Raw genomic sequence first — 27,500 nt, 5'->3', positions numbered from 1 at the left:
GGTCCGGTCCTCCAGAGCGGTGCGTATAAAGTTGCAAACTTCACAGAAAGAGCAACACAGTCGTGCAGCACGTCCTTTTCAGGACGGCGCTCCGACTGTGCGTTTCTGGATGCGGTGGTTTCCTGTCCTCGGATGATGGGCGCGGGCACTGCGTTACATGTCTGGGGGTCCAGCATGTTAATGCGCTGCTCGCGGGCAGTTCATGTCGTCATTGCGATGCCATGACTGTTGCGCAAGATCGCCGTTAGCCTTTGCAAAAGGGCGAACCACCCCAGTTGTCCCCTGCTCTGCAGCGGGCACTCGGGCAGATCTGAGGGTTTCAGCGAGAGATAATCCGTCGCCCACGGGCCCGCGGACCTCCCGCTCCTCTAAGCGCTCCATCCAAGCTTCGGGCGGGGGAAGCGATCCGTCTAACAGATGGTAGCCCTTACGCCCGATGACACCGGAGACCAGATGTCCACCGCGGCATCGGAGGGTGGGCTTTCATTGTCCGATGATGATCCAGACCCGCTCGCCCCCTTCGGGCTGGTGAGCGCTGTCACTACGGATCCTGAAACGGACATGTTAGCCGTGCTTTCCCGGGCTGCTTCGGCCGTGGGTTGGAGATGGTTTATCCCCCAGCTCCGCGGCCGGACCGACTAGAGGGGCGTTCCCTTCTTCCCGGAGGTGCACAGTAGGCTCACGCGGTCTTGTAAAGCACTTTTTTCTGCTCGTGCTGCGTGTTCCTCCACCCTAACCACTCTTGACGGTGAAACAGCCAGGGGGTATGTGGCGATTCCTCAGGTTGAGTGCGCGATGGCGGTAAATCCGCGCGGCGCCTCTTCTTGGCGGGGTCCGCCTCGTCTCCCATCCAAAGCCTGTAAGTTATCTACCTCCCTCGGAGCTAGAGCTTACATAGCTGCGGGCCAGGCTGCTTCCGCCTTGCATGCGATAGCCACCTACCAGCGCTACCAAGCGCAGGCGCTGGCCGAGCTGCACGAGGGTGGGTCCAACCCAGGCTTACGAGCTTCGCACCGCCGCCGACTTAGCTCTTCGGACTACTGAGTCCGCTGCGTGTGCGTTGGGAGGACGATGTCCACATTAGTGGTCCAGGAGCGCCACCCCTGGCTGATATGCGCAAAGTCGACAAAGTCCGCTTTCTTGACTTCCCCATATCCCCAGCCAGGTTCGGCGACACTGTCTGTGAATTCACCCAGGAATTCAAGGCGGTGAGAGAGCAGTTGGTGGGTGATGTCTTATCGGCGGTCCGTAGCCCGCTCCGCCCGCCGTGCCATTCATACCTGCTCCTCGCCGAAGGCGCCCGCCTACGAGAGCTGCTCCGCCCCCGCACACGCCTCCGGCGAAGCGAGCGCGTCGGGCACCTCGGAAGCAGGCAGCCCCCCTGCCCAGAACGCCGCTAAGTCCGGCAACGGACCGCGAAGCGCCCCTGGGACAGGCCATCTGGAGAAGAGGGAACTTGCTCTTTCCCCGCTGGAGGGCGGGGCCCTATTTCCAACGGCACTTTTTACTGCCATGAAAACATTATGAAAGGGCACTTTTCACTTCCCCAGATGTGACAGCCCGAAATCTGCCAGTCTGGGACGCTATGCTTTCTAGCTTGCAGATTCGGTGCGTTTCGCCAGTGGCTCACGAGCGCTGGGAGGACGGTCTCCTTTCTCCCACCCCTCGAGCCTCCCCTCCGGAGCTCGGGTTTGGAGTGAGAGCAAATATCTCACCTCCAGCTTTTCCGTGGGACCCGCGTGCTTCCCGGATCAGCACACTCACTCCGCGCTGCCCCACTGCTGGTACGTCAGCGATTGTAGCGATGAGTCCATTAGCGAGAGCTCTGCCTGCCTGGTTAGCGCGGGCCAGCTCTTCGCGGTGGCTCATACGCACAATCAGACTCGGCTATGCGATTCAGTTCGCGAAACGGCCCCCCAAGTCACGGGTGTGTATTCACCAGGGTCAGCCCCCTGTCCGCCCCTGTCTTGCGAGAGGAGATTGCTGTCCTCCTGGCGAAGGATGCAATCGAGCCGCTCCCTCCAGCCGAGATGGAGAGCGGGTTTTACAGCCCACGCTTCATCGTGCCCAAAAAGAGCGGTGGGTCACGGCCAATCCTAGATCTGCGCGTTTTGAACCGCTGCCTGCACAAGCTGCCGTTCAGAATGCTCACGCAGAAGCGCATCCTCCGGTGCGTTCGTCCTCTGGGTTGGTCTGCAGCATTAGACCTGATGGACGCGTATTTCCATGTCTCCACTCTTCCTCGCCACCGACAGTTTCTGCAGTTGCGTTTGAAGGTCGAGCTTGGCAATACAAAACCCTCCCCTTCGGGCTCTCTCTGTCTCCGCGGGTCCTCACCAAGCCCGCGGAGGGTGCCTCAGCGCCCCTTCGGCTCGCGGGCATCTGCATACTCAATTCTTTACGACTGGCTGATTTTTGCCCTCTCTCGGAGCAGTTGATTATGCACAGAGACAAAGTGCTCTGGCACTTCCACCTGTGGGGGTTTCAGGTCAACCGAGAAAAGAGCAAACTCGCCCCCGTGCAGAGGATCTCTTCTCTCGGGCTGGAGCTGGACTCGGTCACCATGGCAGCGCGCCTCTCCGGAGAGCGCGCTCAGCTGATGCTGTACTGTCTGAGAGAGCTCGACAGTAAAATAGTGGTCCCACTGAAACTATTTCAGAGGCTCCTGGGGCATATGGCGTCCGCAGCCGCTTCATGCCGCTCGGATTATTCTATATGAGACCACTTCAGCACTGGCTTCACGATCGAGTCCCCAGACGCGCATGGCACGCGCGCGCACACCGAGTCTCTGTTACTGCGCTGTGTCGCCGCGCCCTCAGCCCTTGGAGCGACCCCTCGTTCCTACAGGCCTGGGTGTCTCTAGAACAGGCGTCCAGTCTTGTTGTCGTTTCAGCAGACACTTCCAACACGGGCTGGGGGGCTGTGCGTTGCGGGCATGCGGCTGCGGACCTGTGGAAAGGTACCCAGTTGCATTGGCATATCGCCTGGAGCTGTTGGCAGTGTTCCTCGCTCTCCACCGTTTTTTTCCGGTGCTGGAGCGGCAACACGTGCTGGTCAGGACGGACAGTACGGCGGCGGTGGCGTATATCAGCCGTATAGGGGGTATGCGCTCTCGCCGCATGTCTCAGCTCGCCCGCCGTCTGCTCCTCTGGAGTCATCCGCGGCTGAAATCGCTGCACGCCATTCATATTCAGGCAAGCTCAACCGTGCAGCCGATGCGCTCTCACGGCAGCCTTGCGTCCTGGAGAATGGAGACTCCACCCCGAGTCTGTTCAGCTGATATGGGCGCGATTCGGGGAAGCCCAGATCGATCTGTTGCTTCCCCCGAGATCGCTCATTGCCAGTTGTTCTTTCCCTGACCGAGTGCTCTCGGCACGGATGCACTGGCTTACAGCTGGCCTCGGGGCACGCACAAATACGCGTTTCCCCCAGTGAGCCTGCTCGCGCAGTTACTGTGCAAGGTCAGGGAGGACGAGAAACAGGTTGCTGGTTGCGCCCCTCTGGCTCAACCGGACCTAGATGTCAGAGCTCTCCCTCGCGATAGCCCTCCCCTGGCAGTCCCTTCGAGAGAGCACCTACTCTCTCAGGGACAGGGCACCACCTGGCACCCTCGCCGATCTTTGAAGAGATTTTAGACGCGAGGAAGACTTAGGTAACCTCCGATTGCGGTGGCTAATACAGTCACTCGGGCTAGAGCCCCCTCCCCGAGCGCGCCTATGCCCTGACGTGGAGTCTATTCACTGAATGGTGTGTCTCTCGCTGAGAAGACCCCCGTAATTTGCCAGATCAGCGTTGTGCTTTCTTTACGCCGAGAGAAGTTGGAGAGCAGGCTGTCGCCCTCCACACTCAAGGTTACGTGGCTGCCATCTCCGCTCTCATAACGCGGTGGCTGGCGGCACCGTGGGAACGAATAACCTCATCATCCGGTTCCTCAGGGGAGTTAAGCGAATTAATCCACCCCGCCCCCTCTCATGCCCTCTTAGGATCTCGCCCTCGCTACACAAGCCGCGTCAGATCCCTTCGATCCTCGACTCAGTATCTTTCTGTCCCTGAAGACAGCTCTGCTGGTCGCGTTGATATCGATTAGAGGGTCGGGGACCCGGAGGCATTTTTCGGTCAGTGACTCGTGCCTGTAATTGGGCTGGCTTCTCTCACGTCCTGAGACCCCGCCCGCGATATGTGCCCAAGGTTCCTACCACTCCGTTTTAATACGAGGTAGTGAGCCTGCAAGCGCTGCCCTCGGAGGAGGCAGACCCAGCCCTTCTTATTGTCCAGTTCGCGTTTTGCGTATTATCTGGACCGCACTCAGAGTTTAGATCATCTGAGCAGCTCTTCGTCTGTTATAGCGGTCGGCAGCAGGGAAGTGCCGTACCGAAATAAGTTCCCACTAGATTGTGGATGCCTTCTTTCACTATCAGAGCCGAGAAGAGCCGCGTCCCCTGAGAGCGCGTGCGCACTCCACTCGGAGCTTCGCATCCTCTCGAGCGCGCGCACGCGGCGCCCCTCTAACAGACTTCTGTAGAGCTGCGGGCTGGGTGACACCCAACACATTTGCAAGGTTTTACAATCTGCGAGTGGAGCCAGTTTCCTCAAGGGTATTAGGTAACCCTTGGTGATTGAGGAAACAATTCGGTAGGGTGTTGAAACACGCTTGCTGCGCCATTTTCCCTAACACGGAGATACGTGCGCCTTTTTATCTGTCAGTAAAGTTCCCCGTCAGGTGAGCCCTGCAGATTCCTCCGTGGCCCCCAGCACTGACTCAGCGGAGGAGTCACTTGCTGGCCCACTACGTTGTAGGTCTGCCCGCTGGTCAGCCCGCGTTTTGGGTAAAGGTGCCTGCTATGCGCGATCCCCACTAGGCGATCCCATATGCTTATTCTGCCACGGTTAAGTCCCCCCCCCCTGGGCGGACCCGTGTCTTCCCTCCCCGCTAACCACTCTTTTGCTATGCGTACTCCCCCTTTTTAGGGCTAGTCCATATGTAAATTCTGCCATCTATCCCCCCTTGGGTAACGGATGGCCTCCGCAGCGTCCTCCCTATCGGGATTGCACGCTTCCCAACGTACTGTCGTATTTTCCTAGAATTATCTAGATGCTCACGACTTCCCAAAAAATATATATAAATCCGTAAAACTTCTGTTGAAGTAGGATAAATTAGGGCCAGGGACACGTTGGAGGACCGCGCCCCCCATGATGTGGGTGCGTCACGCTTGCTTGACTATCTCCTCATCGGGGGTGTTGGTAAGGTGCAGTCATTATGGCGCTTTCAATGGGCTCCCAATGCGTGGATTTTACAATCAAATCCACTTATAGTGCTGAAGTTCCCCCCGAAGGGGAACGTTCGAGGTTACTGGAGTAACCCTTCGTTCCCCGAGGAGGGGAACGGAAGCACTATACTCCGTCGCCATAATGACTGTCCCTTAGCTGTTGAAAGTCTCTTCAGCTTAAAAAGGATAGCGTCTGCTGGCGCCAGGTGAGCTTATATACTCAGTTGATTGCTTATGCCGCTCACCTGCGCAGGCTTGCGCTGCCAATTCATTCTTAATTGGCCCGTTCAATACTCTTTCAGACGAGTAGCTTCTGAACCGAACCTCCCCAATGCGTGGATTTTACAATCAAATCCACTTATAGTGCTTCCGTTCCCCTCCTCGGGGAACGAAGGGTTACTCCAGTAACCTCGAACGTTCTCACTTCAAAACGGAACAAAAGTAGGATTCTGTAGTGATTCTTCTGCATCATCCTTGTCTTTGAGGCACTAAACTCTGTATCAGTGTGCAAGAGACGGAGAGAGGCCGTGTTCACTCCGCTCTGCACTGACCTAAAGTGTTCTTTTTTATCAAACGTCTCCGTGTCGCGCGACACAACGAATCAATAATGAAATTTGTTGCCAACGCTTTTAGTAATCAATTTTTATCGATTTAATCGATTCGTTGTTGCAGCCCTACTCCAGATAATAATGATGATCTAATAACATTAAAAATAGAGCTTTCCAAAAGAATATGTATAAAAGTTTAACACTATTTGCTGTTGCAGTTTTAGCAGTTTAAAGGAACTTCTAGTTTGAGTAAGTCTTGTGCGTCAAATACAGCATTGTGTGGAAACAACATTATCATTTCTTGAGTTAAAAGAGTAGTTAGATTTTCTTCCTACTAAGGGTTGGATTTTAAAAAAGCTTATTTTTGGAGTACTGATCCCATTCTGCTTGCTTTTTATTTGTAATATAGCTTGTTATTAGTGGCTTTAAGTCTAAAGTGGGATTTGAGAGAAAACACAGTGAACTAAATATATATATGCATGTGTTTTGACACTAATGTCATGTTAAAAATACCTAGTGTAGCATTTTTAATGATGATTAAAAATAAAACACAATGCCAAATGTTTTTCTCTATTTCACTTATTATAAGTGATTTTGTTTTGGTTCTTTTGAATGGAAGTTCCTTAAATGTCAGGTGTGGAAAGAGGTAAACATGCTACATGTATAACTTGCTCTATATTCCTTAGTTAAATGCTTGACTCAGTTATATTAAAAAAAGCATAAACCACTATTAGGTTTGAAAAAGTCTACCTGGATGAGAGAAAATTGTTCAGCCAGGGTCTTCCTCTGTTCCTCCAATAAGGACACTTGTCTCTGATACTGTAATCTCTGCTGTTCCCACTCTGCAGAACGCTGCCGAAACTCCTGCATTCAGACAAATAAATGATCAATGAACTATACTCAAATTATTAAATCAATCTAAGATACAGTGCTCAACATAAATGAGTACACTCCATTATGAATTAATATTTTTATCAATTATTAAGTGAATATAGGTAATATATTACGGTGCATTTAAACAAAACAGATGTATTTATTAAAATTATATTTTAATAACAAAAAGATAGAATTAAAAAAGATAATACAGGTAAATTCATGCAAAATATTGAGAAAAAAACACAAGCTACAACATTTCAACTAATTTTTTTATGTTTTAGTTTCTCTTGAATTGTAATCTTTTTTTTTAAATATTTAATATTTTTCCCTAACATAAAAATTTGAATGTACTGATTTTGGGTCATTAACGTAAGTTCTTTTGTTAGAAAAGCTCCAGATTAAGCTTTAGTACAGACTAATTTAATGTACATGCGCAAATATAAAGTTGTAAAATTTCCCATCACTGGGTTGTGGCTGGAAGGGTGTCCACTGCATAAAACATATGCTGGAATTGGGAGTTTATTCTGCTGTGGGGACCCCTGACAAATAAGGGACTAACCTGAAGGAAAATGAATGAATGTAATATTGTAAAACTTCCTTTAAAAAATATAAATTTAAATGAGAGATTTGTAAGAGGTGTACTAATATATGTTGAGCATTGTATAAATGAAGCAAAATCTAGAACCTCAATCTTGCTGTTGAGACGGGACAGCTCTGTCCTGTCCTCTTCTCTGCTCAGAGCTCCATCTCGTGACTCCTTCAGATGCTTACGCTGTAGCTTTTCATAGCTGCGCTTCAATTTAGACAGCTGTTGAAAGGAGTTACTGTTAACTATATTACAGCTTAAAAAAAATAAAAGTTATAGTGACTCAGGTCATACAGTGAGTTTGAGATTAGTACAGTGAACGCAAAAATAAAAATAAAGCTGATCTTACTTCTTCTTTTACATGCAGCAGCTGTTCTTCATACTTCACAACCAGCTCTTGTTTTCCAGCGTGCAACTCCTCTAGCTGTTTTCCCAGCACTCGAATCTACAGAACATAAAATTAGGTTTGTGAGGCAGTGTGAGTAACTGCTGCTCAAACATGACGCCAAGTGGAATATGATCATCTTATAACTTAACCAGTGAGGCCTGTGATTTAAGTTCGATTTATTATTATTCTTGTGAAAGAAATGCATAAAAGAAAAGGAAAGCCAAAATACATACAGTACATTTATAGAGTAATTTATTTGCTTTGTTGTAACTCTAGATGCATTAATGACATTAATTGCTATTTAGATTAGTTTCTCTTTTGCTATCAGATTTGTTTCTTTATCTCCATTATGAGGCTGAATATAATTCAGTCCTAAAAATATGGGAATGTCAGTGCAATTCCATGGTCAAGCAGAGGTTTCAGTGAGTGAAAACCAAATGTTCTTCACTTTAAGGAAGATACTTTCGGTTTTTGGAGAAGAATACCGGAACAGACACTGTTGTAACCACAAAAGTATCTCGTTTCCCTCTTTCCGAATATTTGCATACAATTTTGTGAGTGCCCTTTTTCGCCAGAAGCTAGTATTTTTCTAAATTCCTATACACTAGTTAATGAGGCAAAGTAAATGTGGCTCAACTTGACCATCTTATTCAACTTTAGGCACTCAGAAAAGTTTTCATATGCACATTTTTTTTTTTTATGCCAGAAAACAAGCTGCATCTGGAAAATATTTACAGCGTTCGTTCACGTTTTAACATATTCTTTGTGGTACAGCCTTATCAGCTCGCTAGCTCCTGAGGTTGTAAATTAGTAGATTGAAAACCCTAATTTGGTCCCTGGTACAGACATTAATGAGCTTGGTTTGCTTCACATTCTGATGCTGAGTCTGTATCAAAGCTGTCATTTTTCACAAATTAAACTTCTTAAGTTTTGAAAGAACATCATCGATAAATAATTTGATTGTTTTATGTGTCAGCAGCATTTTAACATTATTCAATTATAAATGTTTTCTAGGGTGATGTGTTGGCGCAGTAGGTAGTGTTGTCGCCTCACAGCAAGAAGGCCGCACGCACACACACACACAAGCACGCGGTCTTTCGCGCTGCTAAGTTAATAATCGTTTATCTCGATTAATGGTTTTTCATAATCGTTAGAAGCTAAAATCGAAATCGTATTTTTGATAAATTGCACAGCCCTAAAACAAATGCCAAAGTCTCAATGAGCACAGTGGCCTCCAATAACTGCAAATGGACAAAGAACCACCAGCACTCATCCTAAAGCGTGCAATCTACCAAACAGCAATCAAATGACAAAAGCCTTATACCCAGAGACGCGAGTAAGGACTCTCAGACCATGGGAAACAAAATTCCCTGGTCTGATGAAATAAAGATTGAACTCTTTGTCTAGAGGAAACCATGCACTCTGTCTGGAGGAACACTTGCCCAACACCATCCATACAGTGAAGTATAGTGCTGGCGTAAAGTCAATCATGATGTGCAGGACATGGGGATGTCTTTAAGTGGTAGGAAAATTTGAGAGAAAGATGAAAGCAGTAATATACAATCACCTCCTTGGTGAAAAACTGTTGCAGAGTGCTCAGAACCATTGACGAGAGGGCTGATGGTTGATCTGTCAACAGGACAACAACCCTGAGCATACAATCAAGATAACAAAAGTGTGTCTATGGGACAACTTTGTGAATATCCTTACATGACCAAAACCGAGCCCAGACATCTCTAGAGAGATCTTAATATGACTGTCTTTTTTCAAAGCTAAAAGTACTCAAATCTGTCAGCTTGCATATCATGTAATCCACATTTATATTATTATTATAGAATAGATGATGATTACTACACAGACAGAATCATGCCCACACACATCTATTTAATATAATATTATGTTGACTTTAGGTATTTGCATTTTATCTGCGTTTAGTGATAAATGCTGGTGTACAGTATATCTATTGGATCTAACAAAATGATGTTACTTATTATTTTACAACATTGCATTAAAGGGATAGCTCTCCCATAACTAACAATTCACAGTATTTATTTGTCTTACTATGGAAGTCAATGGTTAACGGTTTCTACTTTTCTTCAAAATACCGGCCTTCGTGTCCAATTGATGAAAGAAAGTCATAAAGGTTTGAAACCACATGAGGGTGGTTAAAGTTTCATTATTGGATGAACTATCCCATTAATGTTGTCATAATGATCAGTAAAAAAATGCTTTTAGTGGTTTAGAGCCAATTAAAACAACAATCACTGTTGCTTACACATAGGTGATCCCATTAAAAATGTTCAAATAGAAAAAAAGCATTCAGTCTAGTCTCATCATGCAAGAAGACACAAGCCTTCATGCATTTCACCTGCTGCAATCCCTTCTCCACTACCAACTTCAACATTCGGAAACCACCTTCCTGGAGCTCCAGCAAGGACATCATCACTTCTCTTACTCTGAACATCTGCTATGGGTAAAGCCAGATCATTATGCTAAGCTATTATGTTTACAAACACATTTAAAAACATGTGGCCTCAGATTACTTTTAATTGTGCTGAACACTTCCAGGAATGCAGAGTGGACAGTGTTTTGTCTCATGAATGACATATCAGCCTATGTAGCTTCTACATATAACTTTCAAATAAGTGTAGTTCTTAAAGATTTCAATACTAAAAGAGTTCTAAAATCAATTCTAAAAGGGTTCCCACATTAGGCCAACTATAACATTTTCTGACTTCCCTGACATTTAATTTATTTAATTTACTGTTAAAAAAACTGAATTTTTATGACATGTAATGCACGAACAAATAGGCTTCTGTTGTGCTTATATAATAATAATATAACATTAAAAAATATGTTAAAATAAAAATTTTTAAATGGTTTTAGCTTACATGTCTATTCGCATAACTTTAATGTGAGAACAACAAATAATTTAGAAAAATCTGCAAAGTATTTACTCTTCCATATTTAACATCTCAAGAGTTTTGCAAATTTTACATTTAGATTTTTTGTCATCTACTTTGTAACACCCAGTCTTTGAAGTGGTCATTTTGAAGCCAAAGTTTCTAAAATGTATATTATGGCATGTTGGCCTTATGCCGAATTCCCACTGCATGATTTTCAGAGTGCTCATATAGCAGTAGTTTTGACAACAAAACTTTCACTGTATGACTCTTTCTGGGAGAGCATTAAGTTGCTGATGTGTTCACACTTCACTTGGAAGAATGGTAACAAGGAAGTTTTTTTTTTTTTTTAACTAATGCGGAAGATTCAGTCCTCTGCCTCAGAAAAGTGATAACAACTAGTTAAAGTAAAACAAAATATTTTATTTTACTTTTCTTTTCAAGAAAAAGATTGAAGCATTTACTTACCTTAACAGGTATTATTACTAAAATAATAATAATAAAACTTTCTACTCCCTTACTTAAAAAAAAAAAAAAAAACAGTCAAAAGGTGAAAGTCTCTCCTTACAGCTTCCCATGTTGTTAGAAAAAATAATAATTAAACAAATAGATACCCACAATAACAATTAATTACAAACATAGATTGAAAAAAATAATTAGAAGATCTGATCATGTATTTGGTAATTCTAAGTGTGGGACTGTTGCTAGCATGAATGAGGAGCAATTTACCTCTGATTTTGGCCATTCATCTGCGATATCAGATCCTGACACAAGCAAAAATCAGGGCTAAAATTGTTAAGTGTGAACTCTGCATTGGTTACACGTGTCTGTTTACTGTCTAACTTAAGTGACTGCAACAGTCAAAACTGCATGATAAAAAAATGGTAGAGAAAAATTGCATCTTTGGAAATGGAAAAAAAAAACAAAAATCCTTGATATTCTAAGACTAGGAAAAATACTGACTTTTTAAAATTCCATGGTATTCCAGTAACTCTATGACCTGTGGGAACCCTGTTACAAAAGCCTCATATTTTCAACTAAAGTATGAACATTGTAAAACCATTGTTATCATTTACTCATCCTTCACTTGTTTCAACCTTTTTGTGTTTTTTTGTTCTTTTCATCACAAATTAAGTTTTACTGAAGAATGGCTGGGGGAAAAATAGACATTGACTTGCCATGGTATTATTTGGCATTTTTTATTGTATTTTTGTTCCTGCAATGCCCCCCCCAACATTCTTCACAATATATTGTTGTGTGTTCAACAAAAGAAAGAAATACATAAAAGTTTTGAAGTTCAGTTTGAGTGAATGAGGAGTAAATATTCATTTTTGTGTGAACTAACCCTTTAAGATCTGATACACTACCTCTGAGTTCCTCTTATCAAGTAGAGCCTTGGCTGACTGCAGTTCCTCTTGTGTATTGTGCAGACTGAGCTCCATAGCTCGAACCTCAGCTTCCCATTCATGCCGCTTATGCCCCATCATGATGTCAATCTGCCGCATCAGCTCCTGTAGCTCAGGCTCACAGGATGACAGGACAGAGCTGAAAAAGAGAACAAATAAAACTCAAGCAATACTGATAGTGCTTAGATTTAGTATGATAATGATAGTGATAGATTTAGTATGATTACCAATTTGACTGCACTGAATTATCAGATGAGAAAAACAAACTTGATCTGAACTGAGCAGAATGATGACTGTAGTACAGATATTTTATCCTTCATAATCCATTTGAATTCATCTTGATCATGGCTTACCGTTGGGCTCAATTGGGCCCACTGACCCAGCAAATATTTAAACTTTTTTTTAAAATATAAAGAAGGCTAGATTTGAGCCGGAAGATAATAATTAGTTTTAATGTTACTTCATAAAAATTATTTCTGAAGTTATATTAGCGTAAAAACAATTGTAAAATGTGTACCATATAGAGATGCTCATTTCGATTAATTTTGCCAACTGACATTCGCCACTCGTTAATCGAATATTAACCGTTAATCATTAACTGATTAATATTAAAATATTCTTTAATTAAAAAAAATTTGACGTGGCTAATTTTTGTGTGACACATTAAATATTGCATTTTAAAATACTGATTTATTTTAACATGCGAACAGCATAGAGAACATAACAGAGCATCTTCATGCACCTGCAGTGTTTTCAGCAGCATAGAAAAACAGAAAACTAAACAAAAAGAATAAAATAAATCCTGCTCTAAATATTTTTCATTTAAATGACACATTTAGATTACAAAACGAAAACACTGATTGAATCCTTTTTAAGAACCGGCACAAGCTGTTTGTCCAATAATGTTTTTTTCTTTCATCAAATAAACACAGAAAATATGCATTTAATAATGTTCCGCTGTTATTATTATAGTAAAAAAACGCTGTCAACATTTTTAATAGAAATCATTAGATTAAAGATTATGTCTTAATTATGGTTATGACTTATTTCCTCTGTCTCACTCGTGGTATACGTGTGCGCGCTCTGTGTGTAATGATAGACAATGGCAACTTTTAGTAAAGTGTAGGCTACTATAGCATTAAACAATACATATAATGTTGCATTAATTTTTGTTTTATAAGCTGTAAAATGAAATCCTCAGATTGGTGCGAAGTTATATCATTATGCAAAAATCTAGAAAATCTTTGGATTTGTTTGACTGGTAGATTAGGCTATCTAGGCTATTTAAAAAAGTATATTATATAAGAACTAATAATAACTGTAATTTTCCAAATGGAAAAGAATGGGTCTGTTGGTTGTTGCCTGCACTAAATTATCAATAGCCTTTTTATTATGTTTATTATGCGGCTCCAGGCAGCACGGAGGCGATCAGCATTAGTGCTGGTTTGTCAATTCGCCTGTCAAACTGTGACCAGAAATTTCCTTCTTTCATGTTGCTTCTTTGGAAAAATGCATCTGTAGGCACGTGTGGTTGCACTTGTTACTGTCCCGCGAGTTAACAAATATGCATTGCACATTTAGGGGCCGATTACAGTGAATGCGCTTTTCCATTGCAAAAACCTGAGGTGAACCTCAGTGCCATTTATGCTGACAAGAAAAAAAGAAGCGCGTTGCTCATTTTATATCACTAGGAAATGACTGAATCAGGTGAGCCGTATTGCTGTCAATGTTGTTAAAATTTTAATTTTTAATAACATTATGAAATTCACAATTTGTGAAGTCATAAAGCTCTGGATGACTTTAAACAATGACCACAAGTCACTCCTTCACCATTAAAGTTCCCCTTAAGCAGGTCGCACACCAGAAGCGGCGCTCGGCGGCGCGCCGCGCAGCGCCACGCAGCGCCATGTATTTTAGAATTCTAAACATAGGTTTCTATCAGGATACACACACCGGCGCCGCAAGTAGGCGGCTGTCGGCGGCGCCCGGCGACGGCTCAAGCAGGTCGCACACCAGAAGCGCCGCTCGGCGCCGCGACACGGCGCGTACATGACAGTTTAAGGTATCAAGCAGGTCGCACACCAGAAGCGACGCTCGGCGGCGCGCCGCGCAGCGCCACGCAGCGCCATGTATTTTAGAATTCTAAACATAGGTTTCTATCAGGATACACACACCGGCGCCGCAAGTCGGCGGCTGTCGGCGGCGCCCGGCGACGGCTCAGGACGCAGTTCATTTTTCAGCCGCGCCACAGAGCACCATCTGATTAGTTTCATGTTAAATATCATTCGAATGTGCGCGTCTGGTGTGCGATACTTTAATCTGTCATGTACGCGCCGTGTCGCGGCGCCGAGCGGCGCTTCTGGTGTGCGACCTGCTTCACACACCAGACGCGCACATTCGAATGATATTTAACATGAAACTAATCAGATGGCGCTCTGTGGCGCGGCTGAAAAATGAACTGCGTCCTGAAGCAGGTCGCACACCAGAAGCGCCGCTCGGCGCCGCGACACGGCGCGTACATGACAGTTTAAGGTATCACACACCAGACGCGCACATTCGAATGATATTTAACATGAAACTAATCAGATGGCGCTCTGTGGCACGGCTGAAAAATGAACTGCGTCCTGAGCCGTCGCCGGGCGCCGTCGACAGCCGCCGACTTGCGGCGCCGGTGTGTGTATCCTGATAGAAACCTATGTTTAGAATTCTAAAATACATGGCGCTGCGTGGCGCTGCGCGGCGCGCCGCCGAGCGGCGCTTCTGGTGTGCGACCTGCTTGAGCCGTCGCCGGGCGCCGCCGACAGCCGCCGACTTGCGGCGCCGGTGTGTGTATCCTGATAGAAACCTATGTTTAGAATTCTAAAATACATGGCGCTGCGCGGAGCGCCGCCGAGCGGCGCTTCTGGTGTGCGACCTGCTTATCAGGATACACACACCGGCGCCGCAAGTCGGCGGCTGTCGACGGCGCCCGGCGACGGCTCAGGACGCAGTTCATTTTTCAGCCGCGCCACAGAGCACCATCTGATTAGTTACATGTTAAATATCATTCGAATGTGCGCGTCTGGTGTGTGATACCTTAAACTGTCATGTACGCGCCGTGTCGCGGCGCCGAGCGGCGCTTCTGGTGTGCGACCTGCTTCAGGACGCAGTTCATTTTTCAGCCGCGCCACAGAGCGCCATCTGATTAGTTTCATGTTAAATATCATTCGAATGTGCGCGTCTGGTGTGTGAAGCAGGTCGCACACCAGAAGCGCCGCTCGGCGCCGTGATACGGCGCGTACATGACAGATTAAAGTATCGCACACCAGACGCGCACATTCGAATGATATTTAACATGAAACTAATCAGATGGTGCTCTGTGGCGCGGCTGAAAAATGAACTGCGTCCTGAGCCGTCGCCGGGCGCCGCCGACAGCCGCCGACTTGCGGCGCCGGTGTGTGTATCCTGATAGAAACCTATGTTTAGAATTCTAAAATACATGGCGCTGCGTGGCGCTGCGCGGCGCGCCGCCGAGCGGCGCTTCTGGTGTGCGACCTGCTTCAGTCGTCTTGACAACACAAACACTGCTTTCACCTCAAAGGAAACCCTGCCTCTGCTTTCATTTGATTGAAGAATAAAAAAGACAGGACTGAGGTAACATGCTTTTTCCACACAAGTGCACATAGTGCGCAACTGCAAAACACGAGGCGTGCATAAGCAGTACGTAAAACACTTGCAGCTGTTAGTAAAATATTCAAAAAAAAATTGCACCTTTCAATACTTCTCGTTCGCTGTGATCAGCCCCTTGTGCAGCACAACTTTAAAAATATATAAAATAATATTTTTTAATAATTTAACTGATACCATTAATCCGTTGCAAACGCAGTCTTTCAGTTATTGGTTAATCGTTTTTTTTAGCATCCCTAGTACCATATCTAACACACTTTTGTGTAAGAAAAACATGTACACCAAACCACTCCACCATAACACACTAATTTTATTTCTTTTACATAAAAAGTTAATGCAATTTAAATAAATGTATTAAGAGTAACTAAATGTATTTTGTTTTCAGAGTAATACTTGTGCTGTTTTGTTAAAAAATAAAAATGGGTTTTCAAAAATGTGGGCTATCGTTGAGTAATCACAAGATATCATATACATTTACTTTCCAATTAGAAGTTAATATTGCCATTTCTCAAGTTATATTTTCTTACATATCTGATAATATTTAAATGACATTTTTCAATAATTAATATGTTTATGTAAAAAAATAGCATGCTGTTTCATAAAAAAATCTTAATTTGAGTCTTATTCCTTTCATAATAATTTTGTAACATCTTCACTTTTGTTGATCTGAACTGAATCAACAGTGAAGTGACTTGAGTTGAATAACAATGTTATTATCTTCTTCTGAAGAGCTGCCTATAACTTCATAATGGATTCATTTTCACACAAGTTTTTAACTAAACCAATCCTTGAACTTACTAAAGCTCAACATAGATAAAAAAAATAATATATTTAGACTTTGTTTTACAACAAAGATGGTTTGAATGTAATGCACTACGTGAATAATTGTAACTTGACTTAAGAGGAATTTAATTTTAAGTGTACCTGGCATCATGATCCCGGAGCGTGCTCAGAAACTCCTCCATTATTTTCAGTAATCTTCAATGTACATCTTTTTTTACAGCAGATCAAGACCTGCACTGCATGTATTAGAAAAAGAGATCAATCATGGGAAGGAAGGCTGTAAACCACAGCATCACATGACTAAAACTGCATTTCCATAGGGTTAGTAACTAAGGGCAACTGTAGTACAAATACCACAAGTGTGCTCTGCATTGCATATAGAGGATCATATAAAGCTATATTTCATTGTTAAAACATCAAATAACTTGTTTCCAAATATAAAGATGCATTTACAAGTTAAGTTACATTATGAGCTATTAATGGAAGCTGAACAACACTGTTAACGTTAGATATTCCTGCGCATAATTGACTTCTCGATACTTTTACTGTACTTAGTATGTATTACGTTATGTTGTACGTTACTAATAAATTACTAACAAATCACTTCTTTGCTAATATTAGCCTGTTAGCGTAAATAAATAGTTCGCTCGTTCTATTTTTTTACTCTTCGTCACGAAAATGAATGTACCCCATGGCATTGTAACTAAATATAAAGTCATGCTTATTTTCCGAAAAATATATATCTCACTTACAATTGCAGGGAAAGTTGTCTTCATGTTTGTAATCTGGGGCTGTAAGGGTGACAGACGTTCAACAGTTGAAAGCGCACAGAAGATCACAACAAAGAAGAACAGAACCACTCTGCCTTGGCTTCCGCAATGTGTCACGTGGTAAGCAACGAGGCCTCTCATTGGACATGTTTACAGAGTCACGACCATAAACAGGGTTTATATATATTTTTTAACTTCAGTTTTCTTTTATTTATTTATTTATTTATTTATTTATTTTGATAATTAAGTTTTACACTTACATTCACATGCACACAAATATGACTGAAACATCACAGATAGCTTCAAACAACATCCAATTTAGAGAATCTTCACCAAAATAACTTAATCTGTAGAGCAATTCATTGTTAAATAACAGAATATAGAATACAACCTCCTTATTTCTGACATTATGTCCAATACTACAAAGGACAGACAAAACAGTACAAATCACACAATATAGCTTAAAAAAGACAGTTATGCCAATAGTTCATCAAAGGTTAACAAAAAATCCACATCAGTAACATTAAGCCTAGGATTTATCAACATTAAATGAGAATTATGAGAATTCTCCAATCGACAGTTAAACTTATAGATACATTTCTAACCAAAGCAAAAAAAAAAAAAAAAATACCAAACTCTTACCTCACAAAATAATTGACTTGCACTACACTATATATTTTTAAAGAAGTATGATCTTACAATCATTATATGCAACCTGCAGCTTATGAAGACTATAAACTGTGTAAAAGAACTGCAATAAGTTTTAAAGAGGTTTACCTTAACCTGCTCCAAACACAAATACAACTTTCTCACCAGCATATAACTTTTGATGTTCCCTGTAGGCTACATATTATTATTATCACTCATGTGTTCAGTAATGACATGTCCTAATATTTAAGTATTACTAAAATTAAAAAAAAACTTGTCCTGACAAATAAAAATCTGGAAAAATCCTGTCTTTAGCCTTTGGATATAAATGTCATGTAATAGAATAGATAAAAGGGAGTTGGTGATTGAATTATTATTGAATAAAGGTCCAGACAATTATAATAAGAAGGTGAGAATAATTAGAAAGTATTTTATATTCAAACCGTTAATATTAAAGTATATAATTATGTAAATGTAATTATATTGTGTTTAATGCTCTATAAGCATCTTATTTTTATGCTGTTTGTCTTTGACTATATTTATATTATAGAATAAAAGTTCTTGTTTAAATGCTTCCTAATACAAAAGTTAGGAAGATATTACAAATAGCATACGTGTTGTGTTACTTTTCAGTTTTTAGTTTTCAGGCACTTTTATGCTTGTGTCGAATAAATTCTGTTAAATCAAATAAACAACTTCTTCATAAACATTAGTTTTGCAATTGTTTTAACATTTTTACACAATGCGGACTACATTTTCACTGCTTGTAATTTATCGGGTAATTTAAATAATAATGGACTGACAGAGAGTGGAGCTTGTCTTTGTGCCTGCTGACAGGCAGCTGTATAAACAGTCTTCATCATCGCAAAGGACTGTGGGTAACTTGTTTGACCATGAGGTGTTGACATTTTGATTAAGCAACAAAGTTAACTTTAGTAAATATTGCGAGGGAGCTTTAAACATTTACCCACCCAGTATTGCATATGGATAATAAAGACATAAGTCACGGATACAGTTCGGGCTTAATAAAACACTAGTGTTTAAGTCAAGTACGTGTTTTTTTGTAACTCTAGGCAAGCTACGAATCGTTTTGCTTTGATTTACATGTGTGAGCACAATAAATTGAAGTACAACATTCAAATTTGTCGTGAACAATCATTCAGAGCTGTTAGCGGCACGCGTTAGCCAAACGTTAAACGGCGGTGGCATAACGTTACAATGTTAAATAAGGACTATTCGAGTCGTGGTTTGTTGTTTTGACGCGTCTTTCAAATGAAATAAATTCATTGCATTTACCCAGGTGTTTCGTAAATATATGAACAACACTTGTCAGGTTTAGCAGCGGCATAGGAGTTCCTGTAGGTTTGTATTGTCTAAGCGTAGACTGGCTTTGCACGTGGCTCGTTGGTCTAGGGGTATGATTCTCGCTTCGGGTGCGAGAGGTCCCGGGTTCAAATCCCGGACGAGCCCTTAAATTTTATTTGCTTGTTTATTACACCATCCTATAGCTTTAGAGCTAAAACAACGTTTCTTTAAAACTAATGGCATATTTATCTGAATAAAATGCAAATACATATGTATTACGCAGTTAATATAAGTAACGCCCATCTACGCTATTCAAGGAATGATGGTTAATTGAGATTTACGTTATATTCCTTATAAAGAAGACATCAGTTGCACTCATGTAATTTATCATATGAGCTTGGGTAGTAAGTTTAGTAAGTTTATATTTGCTAACCGTGATTAGCGTTTCAAGTGGCTCGTTGGTCTAGGGGTATGATTCTCGCTTTGGGTGCGAGAGGTCCCGGGTTCAAATCCCGGACGAGCCCATTGTTTTTCAAATAGATTGGCTTGTTTGAACGTCATTGTTGAAAATGTGACGTGGTTTGTAGATCTCAGCAATAGGTCAATTTGTATGGAGTACATTTGATACGCAGCTCCACAAGTCCCCAATAAAAAGATAGATGCATTTGGGAAATCCAAAAAATTTGGCATCGTTCTCTCTGTCATTTTCAGTCTCACACAATTATTTTTTTCACTTTCTCTAAACATCTTGATTACCCCATCTGGAGGTTTTATTTTATTGTTTCAGCATATGGAATTGTAAAAAAAAAAATGTTGTACTCTCCTATTCAATGTACTCTAAATTTACCCAACTATGAAAACTTTCACTACTGAGAAACCCAGAAATATGACACAAATCCATTGTGTGAACAAAATATGTGACTGTTGAGCACAATAAATATTGGGTGAAAAATAATCAAATTGATTTAGATCTGCATTTTTGTGTTATGTTATAAATTAAAAAAATAATATTCATTTTTCATTAATTAGTGATTGTTATTTACTATTAGTGATATTGGTCAATATAAAGGTAGCAAGGCAATAAGACAACAAAAAACCCAATGTTAACCTAACCCACCAGTTGTGTCAAATAAACAACCCAGCATTCTGGGCTAAATGATTAAGCACTTCGGTCAAAACAACCCATACGCGCTTTGTTGCATAGTTAACCAGCAGCTGAATGTTGGGTGATTTTTCAGCCTAGCTTATTTTAGAGTATTCATGAAAATATTAAATTATTATTACATATACTTCTTATTTTATATTCTTAGTATATTCCTCAGTCATAGTTAGAAAGATCATAATTTGATAACACATTTAAAAAAAAATAGGATCACAGAGAAGAATGTAGAGTCTTGTATAAAAATCATTAATTAATTAATTAATTAAATAACTCATTCATTCATTCATTCATTCATTCATTCATTCATTCATTCATTCATTCATTCATTCATTCATTCATTTTCTTTTCAGCTTAGCCCCTTTATAAATCTGGGGTCATCACAGCGAAATAAACCGCCAACTTATTCAGCATATGTTTAATGCAGCTGATACCCTTCCAGCTGCAACCCATCACTGGGACGTGTTAAAATCATATATCATCATAACTCATCATAACTCATCATAAAGTTAGCTGAGTGTGTGGGAATTGATTAAATACAAAATGACTAAAAAGTAAATGTGTTTTCCAGTATTTTAGGCTTATAGCTCATGAGAAAAACGACTGAAAGGCTATAACTTTTAAAGACGTGTACGTGTACATATTGGGCTAATTTGAATCTTCAGAGGATGAAAGGAATGACCCAAGGATGTTATCAACCACTTCCTGCATTCCATTCAGTTGTGTCTAAAAAGCCACTCGATGACCTTCTGAAAGAGAGTTAACAAGAAATGTCAAGTTTACAAAACCTAGTCTTTGTATTTCTAATTTTACAGACTGCTTTTCCAGTGTACCACTGTGAGTTCTCCCCTAGGGGTTTTCTTCTGCGCTGATAGTTTCTTCCACAAGTTCGTCATCTCTGAACAGATTTCCCAGAACTTCCCAGTTGTTATGTAATCCTCTAAAACGCAAATTCTGAATAACTAGGGGTCTTGCTTTGTGTGCCAAAAGGGGAGGAGAAGGGCAGAAATCTCCTCCCCCACAACGCCACAGCCACTTTAAACACAAACTCACACACACGCCGGTTACTCACACTGACAGCAGAGCCGGTTTGCTCTTATTCACACACCCATTAATTCTCACTCAGAGCCGTTAATCTTCTGACAAAGATCTGCAGCAGTCCACACAGAGAACTGGAGCACTGCTATTCAGCCTTCTGTAAGTACATTTCTTGATTTCCTTCCTTTAAAACCTGGACTGAGTTGAAGTTTTGCTACATTGTTTAGTTAAATGAATTTAAATGATAGGATTTTTAGTCATAGGGCAGAGAATCTTAACTTCTCAGTATTTTGTTTCAGTTTTAAAACAGGAAAACATCAATTTAACCCTACAAGAAGATACACTTGTCTTTAGAAACAAAGTTACATAACATTTCAACTTATTTAAAAAAATACATTTCTTACTGCATTACTGAAATGTTTTTCTTGTTTAGTGTTATTCTAACAGTTTTAGAACTTTTAGGGCAAGAGTAATTGATTATTTATTATCTGAATATTCATATGTCATTGCTTCATTATTGTCTTGTTTCAATTGTGATTAAATATAGTCCCTGGAAAATGATTAATCTTGTGCACTGTTGTTTGACATGAAACAGAAAGAACAAACTGTTCAAATGGATGGACAGTCAAGTTATACTTTGACTAGGATGTCCCTCATATAATATTTTACCTGACCATCACCAACAAGACAACTAAACTAAATGCAATATTATGTAAGAGCTCCTGAAAATATAAACAGATGTCCTGAAAGTCTCCTGAAATATAAACAGATTTTTTTGTGAGCTGAAATTGTAGATGTTTTCCCAAGATTGCAGAAACACGAGACCTTGGTGATCTTTTTTGTTCAGTGTTGTTTTTGTCTGCGTTAGTACTCAGAGAGAGGGCAGAGGTCAACACTTAAAGGTCAAATTAAATCATATAATATTCTGGACTAACAGGTGGTCTGCAGCATTAGAGGAGAATACTATGAGGATGAATGGGCTGTGGGGGCCGAGCTAGCGACAGCTTTGCCATCTGCTTGAAGATTCCAACTGTCATTTTGCTAAGCTAATAGGGGTAGTTCACCCAAATATGAATATTCAGTCATCATCTCTTCTTTGCTAATGTGGACCTCAGGAGAAGATTTACAAAACACTGGAGCCTAGTACAATGTACATGTACAATGAGATTTAGCTGTTTGATAAAAATGGGGTAATGCATTTTTGTGACCCCATGATTTTGCAAATTATTAAACATATTTGGGACAAGAAAGCGTACTGTACGTAAACACATTCAATTACAATCCTGGTTTGATGTAGTTTAATGGTTGTTAGAATAAGAACAATAGTGGTCTCCATCTTTGACTAATAACAGTTGTAAACTGGATCAAAAAGGTCAAAAGTGGACAAGTATAAGCTTTTCAAAGTCTGTTCACACATACATTTAGCATTTGTAATACTGATGAAAAAAACATCTTATTATCATAACATGATATCATAACTGACATAAACAGTGTCTGAGATTTCCAAATTCAGGGTTTGAGACATTCAAAATGTCAAAATATACTCTGAGCTATCAAAAAACTATATAGGTGGATGAGTAAAAGATGCTGAATTGTAATTTTCTTTGTATAAAATGTGCAAAACTGCATATGCCTTTGGAAAATTCTTTTAAAATGAAAATTTTCCCAAGATCTTGTGTGCACATGACTGATATAGCCACAACTGAACATACACTTTTAGAAAAAAAAAAGATACAAAATGTGTCAATGGGGCAGTACCTTTTCAAAAGGTACATTTTTGTTTCTAACAGGTCCTTAAATGTGCATGTGTGTACATGTGTCAGACCCGTACCCAGCCTGGTTAAAAAGGGTGATTCTTTTTTCTCAAAAAGTGGACCTATTCACCTAATTTTCTATTTAATTACGAAATTTAAATACTCATCTTTGTGACATTTTAAGCACTACTTATAGCAGGATTAGCTTTGATATTTTTAGTTTTTTTTGATATACCAAAAACATCCTAAATATTTAGAACAAATAAATATGAAAAAAATATGTAATTTTAAAATACAAATTTATCATATTAAATCATTAGAAACAAATAAATAATAAAAATTAAAACATACTACTACTACTACTACTACTACTACTACTACTACTAATAATAATAATAATAATAATAATAATAATAATAATAATAATAATAATAAAAGTTACGGGTAAAATGTTTTTTCTATTTAAAAGCAGTAGTGAAAGATGACTTATCTTGTGTCAGATTGTGTTTTCTTGCACAGCTGGATGTTGGACTCATGAAAAATATTTGTTTGCATTGATCATAACTGATTATTAATGTGAAGAGACAGCAAAACAGAGGATGCCACTTGGTCTTAAAACCTTTTTCGATGGGTTATTTTCACAATTTATGATGACATAGCAGTCAAAATAAGACAAATGAGCTCATGGGACAATATTTGGACTTTTGTCTGTGAGGGGTGGATCTTTCGAACCAGTCGAACCCCCCAGACTATGGGCCTTTGGTACATCATACACTGTGAAAAATAATTAAAGTTAATCATGTTATATCTTAATTTTATAAGTTATTCACAAAGTTTTAAGTCAGCTTAACATAATAGAGAAAGATGCTCCTATATAAGGAATGAAAGAAAAGAGAAAGTTTCACATGGTAATTTCACATGAAATTCTTCATATATAGTGTGCAACTGAAAGTTTTTGTTTTCAATTTTGCAGAATACGCTAAATAAATTCCAGGAGACAGAACTACTGAAACCTTGTCCTTTCATCATGGTGTTGTTTGAAGATCTCGAATGTGGAGTCTGTTACCTGCGTTACTCTCGCATTGACCGCGTTCCCAGAATGCTCCACTGTAACCACACGTTCTGCACTCCCTGTCTGGAGACCATGGGCCTGCATTACAGCGGCTTGTGTTCCGTTCGATGCCCCCTCTGTCGACAGGTCACTTGTGTGGACCGTGGACTCAGCTTGCAGGGAGCTCTTTTTGTCAATTCACAACTGTGGGAGAACATAAGTGAAGAGCAGAAGGACGAAGAAGAGGAGAAGAAGGAGGAAAAGAGGAATGAGGGGAAAAGAGTTGCTTTTCAGCTCCCGCCCTCATCACAGGCTGAATGGTGAGTGGGTTACAGAGATAAAACTGATGAAAGATTGCAATTCAAACATGTTACTACAGCTCCTCTCTAAATAATGTTACATTTCTGAATTTAAGTCCATAAATGTAAGGGCGCTACTGCGGTCATGTTAATTAAAAAGCTGCAATACAAGAATGAAATTTAGAAAAGAATGAAACAATCTTTTGTGATGAAAGTTGAAAAGTTATACACATAATATTTGTTGGTTGTGCAACATTACAGTTGTTCTCATTAATTTAAATCTATTTTTAAAATTAGAATTTGATGTAATTTCCTTTAAAAAAAAAAAGTTTCTTCCTTTAGTTCTCTGATGCAAGTAACTGGTGTCTAATGTGTAACATGCAACCAGATGCAGAAATTAATTTATAAGTCAAGTGAGCCTTTTGAACCAACAACCTCCTTCACCTGATTCTGTTTATAAGTAGCCAGAAAACTGGCAGAAAATGTACACCCAGTGTTATGTGTGATCGTAGTAAGAAGAGCTTTGGCCTTGAAATGCTGAAATCAAGTGTAAATGTTTCTGCTTAGTAACCCTTCCGAGACAAAAAAAAAAAAAAAGTTCTGAATGCATTTGTGTTCATTCATACCTTTCTTTCTCATCTCTGCCTTTAGTCCAGTGCCAAAACAAAACAGACCCAAACTCAGACTCCCAACTTTCCTGAAGAGAATGAGTTTTACCAGGAACCCGGAAGAGAGGATTGTTCCCACCTGCAATGTGTGAGTCTTCATCCTAGCAGACATTTCAAAATATTAAAAGGAATCTTTCAAATTTGTTATAGATTATTGGTTGGTTTACTTAAAAACTGAACTATCATTTATTTGCATTTAAGAAAGTTTATAAAATCTGAAATGTTGGCAAAACTGTTCCCTTTCCATTTACTTTTATCCAAAAATCGTTGCAAAACACCCACCTGCATATAGTCCTGTAGTCTGCTATTAGACTAGATTTCTATTACAGATTCGCACAAAACTTTTGATATCAAATAAATAAAATCTAATATACATTAAATGGGTTTCCCAGTGATTGGGACGGGTTGCTGCTGGAAGGGCGATCGCTGCGTAAAACATATGCTGGATAAGTTGGGGGTTCATTCTGCTATGGTGACCCCTGATTAATAAAGGGACTAAGCCAAAATGAAAATTAATGAATGAATTACACATTACATTTTTTCTCAGTCACTTTGGTGCGTTTCCAACAACCCTATTTATATTTGCACAACACTTAATGCATTTCTCAAAACAGTTAGTCATTTGTACACATCATAGTAGCAGTTTCTTATTCCTTCCAACAAATTGCAAATATTGGAATATGCATCAATTGCTTTCATACAACTCTCTGCTGTTTTATAACATTATCATTTGCTTATGTTAAAATTAACTAAACTTGTAAATGCTAAATAGTCATTCCATATAAAACTATAGTCCTCATTTCCTTACTCATTACATACAAAAATGTTGAACCAGTTGTCAAAATCCATCAAGCTAATTTAAAAAAAGATAAAAAAAAATAAATAAAAAAATGTCTTCTAAAATGAGCAATTTAATGAATGATATACATACCTTTGTATGTTGTAGGTTTAGTTCCAATTTGTACTGCAATATTGTTAACAGTTGGGCACAGCTCTACCCAAAGGAAGTTTGTGCAAATTATTGTTGTAAATAGAAGTTTATTTATTCTTTTGCACAATGCTGTAAATAAATAAGAATTGCAAAGATCAAATGCATTAAAAATTTAAAACATACATATTCAGTGTCTTGTACACAGATACCCCACGAAATGCAGTGACGCCTAACTTCACTGCTGTTTTCAAATGGCTATGCAATTAGTACATAGTGCTGTCTTGAGCATTTTCAGGAAGTGCATGGGGAAAATGATTTTTTTTGCATGGGGAAAAATGTCAATGGAGTAAAATGTCATAATAAAAACATGACAAAGACATTTGACTATCTTGTTCATAAACAATAGTGTCAGGACTTTTCATATTGATGACACTGACACTTTCATTGACATCAATATTTACTTTTGAGGAATGAGCCATCCATTTTGACCAAGTGACACGCTTTTGCAGGTTATCAACTAGGTTTTGCAGTTTGTACTAATTGTTTTGAGAAATGAATTAACCATTGTACAAATAAAATAAATATAAATAGTGTTGTGAGAAATGCACTAAAGTAACTGAGAATAAAACTAAATGATGGACTTTCCATGTGTTATGGGAAATATTGTGTTTTTTTTTATTTATCTGTTTTTTCTTTTCGCTATGAGTCAAACGAAGAATCACAACAATGAATTTAGGTTTAGGTCATTTATAGCTATTTATTTACAACATAGCAACTGTTCTGTTGAATTTCAGGTACACATGCCTATAGACTACATGTAGTAAACACACTATGCCATATTTCATTCATAAAATGAATAAATGAACTACAAACATCACAAAAGACGTTACAAAGTATAACTTTTAAAAACATGCACTGGCAAAACATTTTCAAAACTTTTTCTGGCTCTAAAAGCTTGTGTAAATGAACAACCAAAACACACAAAAAATTTTCATTGTGAAAATGGTGATGTGCAGGCATACCTAAAAAATTTAAATAAGCAATTTTCGAAAAACTACAAAATATTTAAAAGAATCATTTTAATAGGGTATATGGACAGCTAGTGTTTCTTTTCATAACAATAAACCTCTGGTGAATGGCTAATGTGACTTTTTTCAAATTTATACGAATCCTTTTACAGCATGTTATAATGTAGTTAAAATATAATCAGTTAATTCATTTAGTTGTTCAAGCGTAAAAAGAGATAAAAAGCCATTTACATGCAGAAACTAATGCAGAAACTCCATTGAAAATACTGGGGTAAAACAAAATGTCATAGTGTAAAAACATGGCACAGAAAAATGTAATTTAACGCAGTGCTTCTTGAAAATTCTCAGACCTACTTTATATTATATATCAATAAAGCAGTGAAGACTGTTGATTTTTAAACAAAACAGACCTTAAATGTGGCGATT

General features: G+C 40.0%; 2 protein-coding genes and 2 non-coding genes across 53 annotated transcripts in view; 3 read left to right on the top strand and 1 right to left on the bottom strand.

Moving 5' to 3' along the window:
• Positions 1–17,265, bottom strand: part of cep63 (centrosomal protein 63) — a 46,048-nt gene extending 28,783 nt beyond the window's left edge. For 15 of the 50 annotated variants that reach the window (XR_015492595.1, XR_015492601.1, XR_015492599.1 and 12 more), the window contains exons 1-6: positions 17,176–17,265; positions 16,565–16,659; positions 11,936–12,113; positions 7,627–7,722; positions 7,377–7,499; positions 6,566–6,679 (exon numbers count right to left, since the gene is read on the bottom strand). Coding sequence is in view for 23 of the 50 variants with exons in the window: in XM_087255264.1 (XP_087111390.1) it covers positions 6,566–6,679; positions 7,377–7,499; positions 7,627–7,722; positions 11,936–12,113; positions 16,565–16,605 (552 nt within the window). In the remaining 27 variants the exon portion in view is untranslated. 50 annotated transcript variants of the gene reach the window in all.
• Positions 17,266–19,239: 1,974 nt separating this feature from the next.
• Positions 19,240–19,311, top strand: trnap-cgg (transfer RNA proline (anticodon CGG)). The gene has a single exon. It is a non-coding gene; the product is annotated as a tRNA-Pro (tRNA).
• A 287-nt stretch (positions 19,312–19,598) lies between these two features.
• On the top strand, positions 19,599–19,670 carry trnap-ugg (transfer RNA proline (anticodon UGG)). Its single transcript has one exon. It is a non-coding gene; the product is annotated as a tRNA-Pro (tRNA).
• A 1,693-nt stretch (positions 19,671–21,363) lies between these two features.
• im:7152348 overlaps positions 21,364–27,500 on the top strand; it is a 7,613-nt gene continuing 1,476 nt past the window's right edge. The window contains exons 1-3 of the mRNA NM_001326424.2: positions 21,364–21,502; positions 24,071–24,468; positions 25,099–25,203. Of these exons, the coding sequence (NP_001313353.1) occupies positions 24,125–24,468; positions 25,099–25,203 (449 nt within the window). The 5' untranslated portion in view covers positions 21,364–21,502; positions 24,071–24,124. The remainder of the gene's footprint in view (positions 21,503–24,070; positions 24,469–25,098; positions 25,204–27,500) is intronic.

This window comes from Danio rerio, chromosome 6, assembly GCF_052040795.2.
Source record: "Danio rerio strain M-AB ecotype USA chromosome 6, GRCz13ab, whole genome shotgun sequence".
NCBI lineage: Eukaryota > Metazoa > Chordata > Actinopteri > Cypriniformes > Danionidae > Danio > Danio rerio.
The sequence above is the reverse complement of the archived record's forward strand: the minus strand, read 5'-3'. Positions and strand labels throughout refer to the sequence as shown.